The following is a 12,806-nucleotide window of genomic DNA, read 5'->3' on the forward strand; positions in this document are numbered from 1 at the left end:
ACATCATTTCTCCAACAGATGCTTCAATCTGGCATCAGCCCTGACAGCAGGGCCTTATTAAATCATTCTCAGGGACTGGGCTGCAGGCAAGGCCACCCCTAGTTGTTCCTGGAGTAGGTGGTGGTGAACTGTCACCTTGAGTGCTGCAGTCCATTTGGCTGTGTGTACATCCACAACGCTGGAAGGAAGGGAGTCCCAGCATTTTGATCCAGCAACACTGAAGAAATGGCAGGTACATTTCCAAATCAGGATGGTGTGCGACTTGGGAGAGGAACTTGGAGCTGATCCCATGTACCTGCTACCCCTGTCCTTCTAATTGGTGGAAGCCAGAATTTACACCAGGTCCCGCTCTACTCGTTTCAACACTCCGACAGAATTGTCGGTTTCAGAATCAGAGGGACTAAGGTTTTGCTTTTTAAAATCACTTTCAGGATGTGGCTATTGCTGCTAAGATCCTCATTTATTCCCCATTGCTCGCTTCCCCCTTGAGAAGGGTGACAGTGATATCATGGCCTGGCTTGCTAGGCTACTTCAGAGGCATTTAAAGTGCTGGTGTGGAACTGGAGTCACACGTGAACTTCAGTTAGACAACAGGTCTCCTTACTGAAATTGATGAAGCAATCAGTTCCGTTCTAGGACAATCTGACAGATTCATGATCATTTTCATTGCAACCATCTTACTTCCAGCCTTATTTTCTGGTATATTTTTGAAGTATACTGAACTCAAATTGACACACTTCGGTGCTGGGATTTGAACACATTCTCTGGCTTGAGGAAATAAGGAGAAACTGTTCCCCCTTGGAGAGAGAAGACACAGATTTCAGTTGATTGGCAAAAGAAGCAGATGTGGGAAGGGAATCTTAGTGCTTTTTTTCCTCTCACTGAGTTATGACGATCTGGAACACAATACCTGAAAGGACAGTGGAAGCAGATTCAATGGTGACTTTCAAAAGAGGAGGGAATGAATTCTTGAAAAGGAAAGTTTTGCAAGGCCTGTGAGAAAGAGTGGGATTCATTCAGTAGCCCTTTCAAGGTCACGCAGACACAACAGCCTCAACGGTTTCCTCCTGCGCTCTTGAAAATGATCATGAATCTGTCAGATTGTCCTAGAACGGAACTGATTGCTTCATCAATTTCAGTAAGGAGACCTGTTGTCTAACTGAGGTTCACCTGTGACTCCAGTTCCACACCAGTACTTTAAATGCCTCTGAAGTAGCCTAGCAAGCCAGGCCATGATATCACTGTCGCCCTTCTCAAGGGGAAAATCTGTGATTTTATTACTTCAAGCCTGTGATTACTTTTCCAGTAACATGACCGAGGGTGCAAGGCTGAAGATTGCAGCACTGACCACAATTACATTGACCATCCAACATGATAGAAAAAAATCTCAATGGCAAATTCTTCTGGAACAAATGATTTAAATATTCCATGGGTTGCTGAGTGGGACTCAATTAGTGGAACAAATTCTGGGAGAGTGACTTCCGACAGCAGTTGACCGGGATCCAGCTTCTCTCTCTCTCTCTCCCCTTTCCGGCCTTTGAATCAAGGTGCCTTTGCAGTCAGCCCTGTTGTTATTCCCGCCGGCTCACCCACCTCCTCTGAGTTCTTGTCCAAGCCCGGCTTGCCAGGGTATGTCCGTTCTCCAAATATGGTGCTGCCGACTCTCACGTTGGTAGCCCCCACTTGGATCTGCCAGTAAAAGAAACAATGTACAATGTCCTGTGCTCGACAGGCTGACGCTTGGCCAGTCAGTGACTTGCTCAACCTCACCCTCTCTCACCCTCTTCCCGCAGCACCCGGCACCCAACGGTGGTTTCCACACGGACCCTGCAAGAGCTGCAACATTTGCATCAGTCCTGTCTGTACAGTCCTATAGTACAATAGGTATTAGAGAAACCGTGCACAAGTCCATCGTTAAAAGAAAAAGCCAACACATCGGCTCATTTTGAAACACTGGATGCTCCGGCACAGGAGATGACTGTTCATCCCGTCGTGACTGGAGAGCCATCCAATTAATTCCACATGGACTGCTGTTTCCCCCTTAGCCCGGCAATTCTTCCCTTTTCAAGTAGTTACTATTGGAACTGCTTCCACATGCCTTTCAGACAGGGCTCTCCAGATCACAACAACTCTGTGTTCAAAAAAATTCTCATCATCTCGCTCTGAAGCTACTTGTGACTGCAAAACTGAAATTGCTTGTAAACCGGGTGGGAGCAGCAACTGGCGAAATCTGACTGTGAGGCTGACAGGGATTCTGAAGGCAAGGTTCAACACCAGCATTAAAGGCTAGCCAGGCAACATGAAGACTGTTTAAAGGGGAACAGAGGTAGGAGCAGCAGGGTTTTAAAACTCTGCCAAAGTATATGTTCTCAATCTTCAGATAGGTAAGGTACAGGTGAACATTCCACGTTTGCCCTTATTTAGGTGAAAGACTCAGAGGAATATTTTTACGTTGCTGTTTGTGGGATCTTGCCATGTACATACTATGGGCTGCTGTTTTCCCTCGCATTAGAACAATGACTAAACATCAGGAGTAGAGCATTTAATTGGTTGTTAAGCACTTTGGGACGTCAAAGGAAGTATGAAAAATGCAAGTTGGCTTGTTCTTTTAATAGTACTCAGGAGTTTTGGAGTTGCGGGAGAGAGGAAGGAATCACGATCAGCTGTGTGGGTGGTGGGAGCGGAAAGAGGAGCCTGGTCACTCCCACACGTGGCACAGCTTTAACTGTCGGGGGGGGGGGGGAGACATGTCCCCCACCCCAGCAGGAAATGCTGAACGACATGCAGAGTGGGTGCAAGCCAAGGTAACAGAGCTACAGCTTTAAAACCAACCCCTCTGCCACATTCTGGGCTTTGCGCCAAAGTGGCCTGTATTGCTGCGGGACACTGCATGAATTGAGGCAAGTGGAGAGCCTGCCACCCAGACATCACTTGTCCTGACGCACAGTCTGGAAAGCATTAAAGTCAAAACCAAAAATATTTATTTGTGCAAGGAAACGGGAGATTAGGAGCCCACTGGAGGGGAAATCCAGAACAATTAGAGAGACTTACAGCGTGTTCATAGTCTGTAGACATCCCCATGCTTAGTTCCACTGTTTTCAGAGGCAGGTTTAGTTGATCACACAGTTCCTTACGATGTGCTGCAAGCACCTGAATTGGCAAAGAAACAAAACACAGGTCAACACTCTCAATGGTAACCAGTGAGCTCTTCCCCAAGGCAGATGAGCCCCTCCACCCCACCCCCTGCAATGTAGGATCAAATTAGGGAGCACAAAGAAAGCAGCATCCCAATTGGGCAGAACCAGCATAGGTTGTGAAGAGGCAGCTTACACTGTTGTTGAGTACTGAGGAAGAGTCAGTCTTTCGATCGAGGTAACGTATGAAGCATGGGATGATATTTGACGGAAGTGCCATATAAGAAACAAGTGAACATGGAAAGCTGGGAAGCTGGACAAATAGGAACAGAGGAAGCAGAAAAGATTATTCAATCCCTTAAGACTGATTCAGAGGAATTGCTATCTTAATTTGTACCAAGTCCCATTCACTCAAACCCTTATGCTTGCTGACTTTAACTGGCTTCTGGCCAACAATGCCTCAATTTTTGAAATCCTCATCCTTGTTTTACAAATCCATCCATGGCCTTGACATTGCCTATCCCTTCACCTCCTCCAAATCTATAATGTTACCTTTCTCTGCCCTCCTCCAAAACTGCCATTTTGAGCAGCCCCAACTTCAAATGTTGCAGCATTGGAAGCCTTCAGCTGCCTTGGCCTCCAGCTCTCTGCCTCTTTCTCCTTCTTAAAGACGCTCCTAACAACCAACCTCTTTGACTCAGCATTCGGTCATCTGTCCTGCTATCTCAAGTGACTCGCTGTCCGAATTTTCCTCGATAACGCTTTTGATAAGGGCCTTGGAATATTCTACACCATCAAGGGCACTATGTAAATGTAAGGTCTTGTTGGACAGGAAGTGGCCATTCAGCCTCTCCAGCTTGTTCCACCATTCAATTAGATCACGGCCGATCTCCATCTCAACTCCATATAGCTGCCTTGATTTCATATTCCTTTACACCTGTCTAACCAAAAGGTGACTCAGTGGATTGGTGATCTCAGGACAAAAAGCAATAATTAGACCAGTGCTGCGCTGAGTGGCCGCAAGACGGCAATGGCGATATAGCTTTAACCACAGGCACCCATTTTAGCAGAAAACACCAGCTACACTTAAACGATGCAGGCGAATACACTTCACACATGCATTTACTTCACCATCTCACACTAATCAGTAGCCAAGGAAGCAAATGGTAAAAAAGCAGTCTACTTTTCACCTCAACAACAAATATACAAATAAAGAAAAAAAAAATCACAACTGCACAGAGTTTTGGGAACACAACACTGTTTATCATTTTATATACACTAATCGTAAATATAATTACTACACGTGGCTAGTTGCTAATGAATTGAATGATACTGCATCGGATGGTAACTGGGTGTTTGCCGGGTCATATCTGTGCTTATCTGAGGAGCAGCAGCTACTGAGGCAGCAGCATAAGCTCCAAGTGCACCATCACCGGACACAGCAGCAGAGAGGAAAACTGAAACCCAAGCAGGGCTGTTGAAGTTAGAGCACACACAGAGTTGCCTGGCCCAAGAACTCTGATGCGCAGGAATTGACAATTCAGGAGAGAGAAGAGAGTCAGCGTCAGATTAAGTAACATCACATCTGCCTTTTCATCCTTGGCTTCCAGCATTTGGGGCTGGAAAGCTATAGGGCACAAAGTATGATCAGGAGTCAGCCATTTAGCCTCTTGAGCCTGATCATGGCTCATGTATCAGATTGTGGCCTGATGTAAGGCGATCAGCCTCAAAGCTGAACTGCCTCTCTCTCTGATGTCAGAGCTGCAGAGGATTGGAGCAGTTGTTTTTTTGCTTTTATGTGTAACAGGGAATTTCAACAGAACTTGGTCAGTTACTTCAATCCCTGTTTATGACAAACCATTCAGAGGTACAGTGGGTTTTTTTTTAATTCATTCATGGATGTGGGCGTTACTGGCAAGCACAGCATTTGTTGCTCATCCCTAATTGCCCTTGAACTGAACGATTTACTCAACCATTTCAGAGGGTGTTTAAAAGTCAACCACATTGCTGTGGGTCTGGAGTCACATGTAGGCCAGACCAGGTAAGGCCGGCAGATTTCCTTCCCTAAAGAACATCAGTGAACCAGATGGGCTTTTATGACAATTGAGGATAGTTTCATGGCCACCATTACTGAGACTAGCTTCCCAATTCCCAATTAATATTTCCAATATTACTTGAATTTAAATTCCACCAGCTGCCATGGTGGGATCTGAACCCACATCCCTAGAGCATTAGTCTGGGGGGGTCTCTCGATTATGGCCACTATATCACCGCTTCCCTTATTGTGTGACTGGAACAGCATCCAGATATCATGCATTCTAATTGCTGCTGTGGCAGTTTGACAATCTGAAGTCAGATGAAAAAAGTAAACTGAGAATTAAAAGCTGGCATCATTAAAAGTGAGCATAACCCAGGCTGACTCCTACTTCAGCACTGCGAGGGTGCTGCACTGCCAGAGGGTCCCACTTTCGGATGAGTGATTCAAAGAGCCCCGTCTATTCTCCAAGTTGGATATAAAAGATCCCATGACACTACTTGAAGATCATCAGGGGGGTCCTCCCTTGTGCCCTGGCCAATGTTTGTCCCTCAACCAACACCACTAAAAACAGACTACCTGGTCATTATCACACTGGGATCTTACTGTGCATAAATGGGCTGCCATGTATCCTATACTACAATGGTGGTAACACTTTAAAAGTACTTGGTTGGCTTTTTTGGGATGTTGTCGAGGCACTATGTAAACGTAAGTCTGTGTTTTCTTTACCTGGAAGTCAGGATTGGGGCCCTGACTGAGGTCATAGCCATATCTTCCTACGGTCATCAGCCCGATAAACTCCAGTCTGGGGCAGTTGGTGCGGATGTGCCTGACTACTTGCACCGTCTCCTCCACAGACAGCCCATGCTTGCCTGGGAAAGCAACAGGAAACTATGATCAGACCAACAGCAGGGCAATTCCTCCATCTACACAATGGAAGCTCAAAATGCAGAGTCATAACCTAAACTGTGATGCTGCCCATTTCACAACCTGCTCCCCATCACCCCGGGTTCGTTCAGCTACACTAGTTCCCAGAACAGCAATGCCTCAATATTCAACTTCTCAACCTCATTTTTAAAATCCCCCATTGCATCACCCCTGTCTATCACTGTAATGTCCTCCAGCCCCAGGGATCCTTGCTTGTCCAATTCTGGCCTCCAGCATCTCAGATTTTATTCGCTCCACCATTGGCAGCCGTGCCTTCAGCTGATTGGACCCCAAGCTCTGCAATTCCCTCCCTAAACCTCTCTGCTTTTCTCCGCTCTTTTAAGTCACAACCAAAAACCTACATGTTTGACCAAGCTTTTGGTCAGCTGTCCTGATATCTCTTGCGCGTGAGTTTAACATTTTGTTTGCTAATGCTCTGATCAAGAGCCTTGTGACGGATTGCTTGTGCAGTAAGATTTTATGACTGGAGTAAGTAGCAACATTTACAGAATACAGCAGAACTTCCACGTGTGCTCTCACTCTACTGCCCTGTCTCCTCCCTACCAGCCCCCATGTTAGCAGAGTTGCCAAACAAAACATAGCCTCACCGATTGGAGTGCAGTTGGTTTATACCCAGGTCTCAAAAGTTGAATCCATAGGAAAAAAAAATTCACGACTGGCTCAAGTTACTGCAGTTTCTTCACCGTTAATTATAGGCCACCAATTGCAAAGCCATCAAACGTTGCAGTGTCCACTAGAAATGTTTTGTTAAAACCGATTTCCACCAAAATCCTGCAATCCCTTTGAAAAACTTCCCAATCAAATTACTTAAATATCTTCCCTGTGGTTTCCAGGCCCCAGTCACTCTGTCAGAAGTATTACTAACCTACAATCAGACAAAAATCAGCATGGACACTCATTAGACCAAAGGACTGATTTCTTTGCTGAAATTTATGTCAAGCGATTCTGCAAGAAAAAGTGACACCAGCTTATGGCCCAGAAACAAGAGGCTACACCTCATCACGAATCATTTCCCCTACACAGCACTCTTAACTCATCACATTGCTCCTTGAAGAAGTTGCAGCATTGTTACAGTCTGGGTCTGAGGTGCAATAAAGCACGTCCATCTCCTGGTATCTGGGTCCGGTGTCAGCTGTGATTCAGTGGGTTAATACTGCCGTCTAAGTCAGATGGTCATGGTTTCAAACCCCACTCCAGAGTCTCGAGGCTGATACAGCCACTGCAGTACTTAGGGAGTGCTGCCTTGTCACAGCACTTTCCAATGAGATATAAAACCGAGATCTCCTCTACTGACCCGTGGCATTACTGGAAGAACAGCAGAGGACTTCTCCCAGTTTCCTGGCCTGTACTTATTCCTCAACAACTCTCACAAACAGGTTATCACACTGCTATTTGTGGCAGCTTGCTGTACACATAGTGGTTACCTTGGTTCCTACATTACACCACTGTCTAAACTTCAGAGAGGACTGAATTCATGGGAAAATGCTGATGCCCTGAGAATGTGAAAGGTGCTGTAGAAATGCAACCTTTTTCTTTGCTTTAAGAACTGTAGTTTCCACTCCCAACTCTCCTGAAATAAATATTCAGAGAGCACTGCAAAAACGCAACGTTACTTCACAAACAATCAGAACACTTACAAAGCTGAGTGGCAATGGTAAGATTTAGACCACAGAGAGAAAAACACAACCCTGTCTACAGGGAGATTCTAACCGTGGCCAATGGCACTCACTGTAAACATGCACTTACTGTCCTCTTCACTAACCACAGGGAGAATGTTATAACCATGAATAATGGGCACTTGTTGTGAACATGTACTTACTGTCCTCCTCACTGGTGTTCACTTGTACCATGACCTTCAACCTCTGTGGAGCTTGTTTCTTCTGCCAGGACAGGTTGACTTTGTCAGCCAATTTTATAGAGTCGATAGTCTCAATCATGAACAAGTTGGGGGTGCCTGTCGAGGCAGGTTTATAAAAAAAAAATCAAAAGACAGGGTCACTAGATTGATTTCTGTAAAGAGGCTTTTCAACAGCAGTGTGTGCCTCGTGAGTGACTAAAGCTGCACAATTACTAACAAACTGCTTGCACAAATTAAATTAAGCTGCAGACTACTGTCATCGAGGAGCACATCTGTGAGAGTTCTAGATAATGAAGTTACATTTTTGGTCTGTGGCCAAGATTTTTTATCTTATGCAGTGTTGGCCACGGCTCAGTGGGTAGTGCAATTGGCTCCAAGTCAGAAGGCTCCAAGAGACTTGAACGTATAATCCAGGGCAACACTCAGTGCAGGACTGAGGGAGTGCTACACTGTCATAGGTGTCATTATTTGACTAAGATGTGAAATCAAGGGCCCATCTGCCCTCTCAGGCGAATGTAAAAGATTTTATGTTCGCTATTTCCAAGAAGAGTGAGGAGTTTATCCCCACGCCAATATTTAGCCCTCAATTAACATGACTGAAAATATTCACGTGCTGTTTGTGGGAGCCTGTTGTGCTTCCCACACGAAATAGACTTTGAGGTGCTGCTGGAGCATTACCCAACAACTTGTTGACATTGTTTTTTTGCAGGTGTCCAATAAAGTGCCACTTGATGTCAGGGCAAGTGGAGAGAATCTGTAACCAGAAAGAAATAGAGGGATTTAGATAATCAGACCAAGCCAGGGGCTTTGTACATCATCACCCACACAATACACCTCCACCACCAAGAAGAATAAGGACAGCAGTTGGACAGCAACACTGTCAGCTCATCTGCAGGTCGCATGCATCCTCATTTGGAAATGCCACGACTGCTCCTCCGCTGTCATTGGGTCAAAATCCTGGAACTCCCTTCCTAACTGCACTGAGAGTGCACCTTCACCACACACACTGTAGTGCTTCAATTACACAGCTTAAGAGCAACTACCGGTGGGCACTAAACAATGGACTTGCCAGCAACACCCACGTCCCAATAAATTATTTCTTTAAAACTACAAATTTTAGCAAAGTTGAGATGCACATCATGCTGGATCAGGAGATACTCTGTAATGTTGATCGGTGGGGGGTGGTGGGAGATGAGCTCTTGGACTAGACTTGAGAACCTCCAAGGGGGTTGGAGAGGAATTTTCCAGTTTCTGCACCATACGATGGGCTTTTGTTTTCTGCCAAATGGCTCCAGGATGGGGAATATCTGCATAGAGAGGTTTGAGGGCATCACTGTCAGTGTGGGGACAGCTGGAAAGAAGCAGGGGGAGCTTGCCAATTTCTGTCACTCTCTAGCCACTGGGCTGGAATAACCTGTCCTAATAAAATCCAAATATCAGCTTCCCCCCCAGCAACACTGCCCATAATCCTGTGGGGAAAGACCACCTCTCTCACTCCCTTCCCCATACCACCACAGGGAAACTCTATGGAACAAAAAGATCCCGAATTTGAGCCCTGGTCTGTTCTGTCAAAGCAACTGCACAAAGGGTATAACTGGAGGAAAGGCCAGAGTTTTTTTTTTGGGGGGGTGGGGGGGCGGTGTGTGTGGGGGAGGTAGCGAGGGGGTAAATGTGTCAGTCAACCAGTTGCTAGGGAGGGAACAAACAGGGAATGCCAATGCCTGCAAAGTGGTTATCAACAGATTTACTGTACCTGACTGTCAGAGGCTTTCTCGACCAGTTCTTGCACCTGTGAACATGAACAGCAGCTTTGAACAGAGATCAACATCATATCAGAAGCTCAACGCCAGCCAGGACAAAGCAGTTGACTGTTTGCCCACCAAACGCCTTAAACATTCACTCCCTCTCCCACTGAGAAATGCATGGGAACACTGCCAACTCAGAGTTCCCTCAAAGTCAGACACCACCCAGACTTGGACAGCTCTTGCAAGGAGACAGCAGATCCCCACAGACATAACGCATGGTCCAAAGCAAAATCCTGCAGGTGCTGGATACCTGAAGCAAAAATGCTGGATAAACATTTTTCATCTTGAAATCTTTTGTTCATCTTCCCTAGCCTCCGCCTATCAAACACCGTACCCTTTGTCCTTGTGGCCCCCTCCCCACTTCCACTGGCTTTAAAAATTCCATTTTTATCAGCTCTGATGAAAGGCCATCGACCTGAAATGCTGACTTTCTCTCTCCACAGATGCTGCTTGGCTTGAGTTCTCCCAGCATTTCTGGTTATTATGGGCATTACACAAAGTTCTGGATACCAAGCTCACTTCATCACCACTGAGTCAAAATTCCTCAACTCCCAACAGCAGAGTGGAAGCAGTTTTACCACAAGGTCTGCAGCAGTTAAAGGCAGCCCATCACCACCTTCTCAAGGGGCAATGAGGGGAGGGGTAATAGATATATTTAAAGAAATAATTAAACTAAAGAGAACTGGGCACTGAGGCTACTTCTGAGTGTGACCGATGTAACTGCCATATCACTGGCAAGACCTGCAGAGGCGCTAGGGGAGGTTGCTGACGTGGGAGAGGCCAGTGCCCTTCAGGACTGCTCAACCTCTTCATGGTTCATAAAGGAGCAAAGTGTACTAGTATTTATATACCACCTTTCACAACCTCAGGCTATCCGAAGGCCACAACTTCCCTGCTCCTTCTTTGGGTTTGGGGGTGGGAGGAGACCAATACTCACGTAGTTTTCCCCGAAGTGCCGCTGCCCATGGCGGTAGGCTTCGATCAGAAAGGCTGGTGGTTTAGTCTTGCCAACAGCGACAAGGCGTGGGGCGATGTCAGGAAGAGCCTGAGGAAAAGACGGAGGAGGGTTAGTGTCATGGGGAGGGTCAACACCGGGGTGGGGGGACACGAGGTCAGCATCGGGGGGGGGAAACGGGGAGGGTCAGTGCCAGGGGTGGGAGACACAGGGAAGATCAACGTCGGAAGGCGGGGGACGGGGAGGATCAATGTCGGGGGGACGGGACGGGGAGGATCAACGTCGGGGGGGGGGTACGGGGAGGGTCAGCGTTGGGGGGGACAGGGAGGGTCAGCGTCGGTGGGGGACAGGGAGGGTCAGCGTCAGTGGGGAGGGCGAGATGGGGAGGGTCAGCGTCGGTGGGGGGGGGGGGCGAGACGGGGAGGGTCAGTGTCGAGGCGTGGGAGACGGGAAGGGTCAGCGTCGGGGGGAGACTGGGAGGGTCAGCATCGGGGGGGTCAGCGTCGGGGGGGGACGGGGAGGGTCAGCGTTGGCGGGGGGGGGCGAGACGGGGAGGGTCAGCGTCGGGGGGGGAAGAGATGGGGAGGGTCAGCGTCGGGGGGGGAGTGACGGGGAGGGTCAGCGTCGGGGGGAGACGGGAGGGTCAGCGTCGGGAAGGGGGAGTGACGGGGAGGGTCAGCGTCGGCGGGGAGACGGTGAGGGTCAGCGTTGGGGGGGAGACGGGGAGGGTCAGCGTTGGGGGGGAGGGTCAGCGTCGGGAGGGGGGAGAGACGGGGAGGGTCAGCGTCGGGAGGGGGGAGAGACGGGGAGGGTCAGCGTCGGGAGGGGGGAGAGACGGGGAGGGTCAGCGTTGAGGGGGGGAGACGGGGAGGGTCAGCGATGGGGGGGCCGGGGCCAGTGGCATTGGGGGGGGGGGGGGGGGGGGGTGGCAGTGGCCTGGGCGGGGCCAGTGGCCTGGGGAATGGTGAGACTATCAGGACAAGGCATTTACATCCCCACCCGGGGCGGAATCTCCTCCAGTTGATTAGATTATGGCTGCTGAGTAATTCCAGCGCAGGAAGCGGCCATTCGGCCCACCCTGACTGTACCAGCACCCCCGAGTGAGCGGTTCTCCCGAGACCCAGAACCCCCACAGGTTGCTGGCTGTGGGGGTGGGGGGTGGGGGGGGGGGGGGGGGGGGCGGTGGTGTGTGTGGAATGTTCTAGAATCGCACTTTCCGCCCGGAGATCTCCCTGTCTAAATAAAAACAAAAAGCTGCGGATGCTGAAAATCCAAAACAGAAACACCTGGAAAAAACTCAGCCGGTCTGGCAGCATCTGCGGAGAGCAGCACAGATGTTACCCCCTCCTATCACTGGCTGCTTGTCCCCCCCCCCCCCCGTTAAACCAGTTTATACTTCACCCTCTCCTATTTTTACTTAGTTCTGTTGAAAGGTCATGAGGACTAGAAACGTTAACTGTGCTCCTCTCCGCAGATGCTGCCAGACCCGCTGAGTTTTTCCAACTATTTCTGTTTTTGTTTTGGATTTCCCTGTCTGTCCCTCACCGCCTCTCTCCCGGCCGCCGCGCTCCGGATTTTCTCGCTAACGCTCAGGAGCCTGCGGCCCACATCCGCCGCCATTCTCATCGCCCTCCCTCTCGACCAATCACGGACTCCGTACTGCCCTACCAATCACTGTCCGCCCGGATACAGCCTGACCCAATCACAGACCTCTCTCTGGCCGAACATGCTCACCGTCCGTCCCCCCCCCCCCTCCCCCGCACAGCCCGACCAATCACTCACTCAGCACCGCCTGACCAATCAATGACCCCGCACATCCTGACCAATCACTGGCCGCCAGGGTACAGACCGCCCATTCGCAGGCTTCACAGTTGCAGTACAACAATGGAACCAATCGCAGGCGCACTATGCATGGAGCGACCAACCACAACCGTCTCGCACATCCCAAACAATCACAGGCGGCCTGAGCGCAGCTCGACCAATCACAACCCGAACTAATCGCAGCCCGCAGCACAGTCCACCAATTAACTTCGACTCTCACTGGCAATCACGGCACCTAAACGCCGTTAGC

At 48.9% G+C, this 12,806-nt stretch overlaps 1 protein-coding gene across 1 annotated transcript; it reads right to left on the minus strand.

The window, feature by feature from the left end:
- Positions 1–1,205: 1,205 nt before the first annotated feature.
- On the minus strand, positions 1,206–12,404 carry LOC121289887 (pyridoxal phosphate binding protein). Its single transcript, XM_041209830.1, has 9 exons — positions 12,281–12,404; positions 10,718–10,825; positions 9,729–9,764; positions 8,654–8,729; positions 7,937–8,071; positions 5,899–6,041; positions 3,331–3,447; positions 3,052–3,150; positions 1,206–1,689 (listed from the first exon to the last, which is right to left on the minus strand). Exons 1-9 carry the CDS (start codon positions 12,359–12,361, stop codon positions 1,543–1,545), a joined length of 942 nt encoding a protein of 313 aa, XP_041065764.1. The 5' UTR covers positions 12,362–12,404; the 3' UTR covers positions 1,206–1,542.
- Positions 12,405–12,806: the final 402 nt, after the last annotated feature.

Source organism: Carcharodon carcharias, chromosome 17 (assembly GCF_017639515.1).
Source record: "Carcharodon carcharias isolate sCarCar2 chromosome 17, sCarCar2.pri, whole genome shotgun sequence".
Lineage (NCBI taxonomy): Eukaryota > Metazoa > Chordata > Chondrichthyes > Lamniformes > Lamnidae > Carcharodon > Carcharodon carcharias.

Bases quoted from the DNA above. Each gene is read 5' to 3' on its own strand.
- LOC121289887 (XM_041209830.1), bottom strand. From the start codon at position 12,361: ATGAGAATGGCGGCGGATGTGGGCCGCAGGCTCCTGAGCGTTAGCGAG. The intron at 8,730-9,728 runs GTACAGTAAATC...TTCTGGTTACAG, and splicing joins AGAAAGCCTCTGACAGTCAG to ATTCTCTCCACTTGCCCTGA. The intron at 1,690-3,051 runs GTAAGTCTCTCT...TTTTACTGGCAG, and splicing joins CTACAGACTATGAACACGCT to ATCCAAGTGGGGGCTACCAA.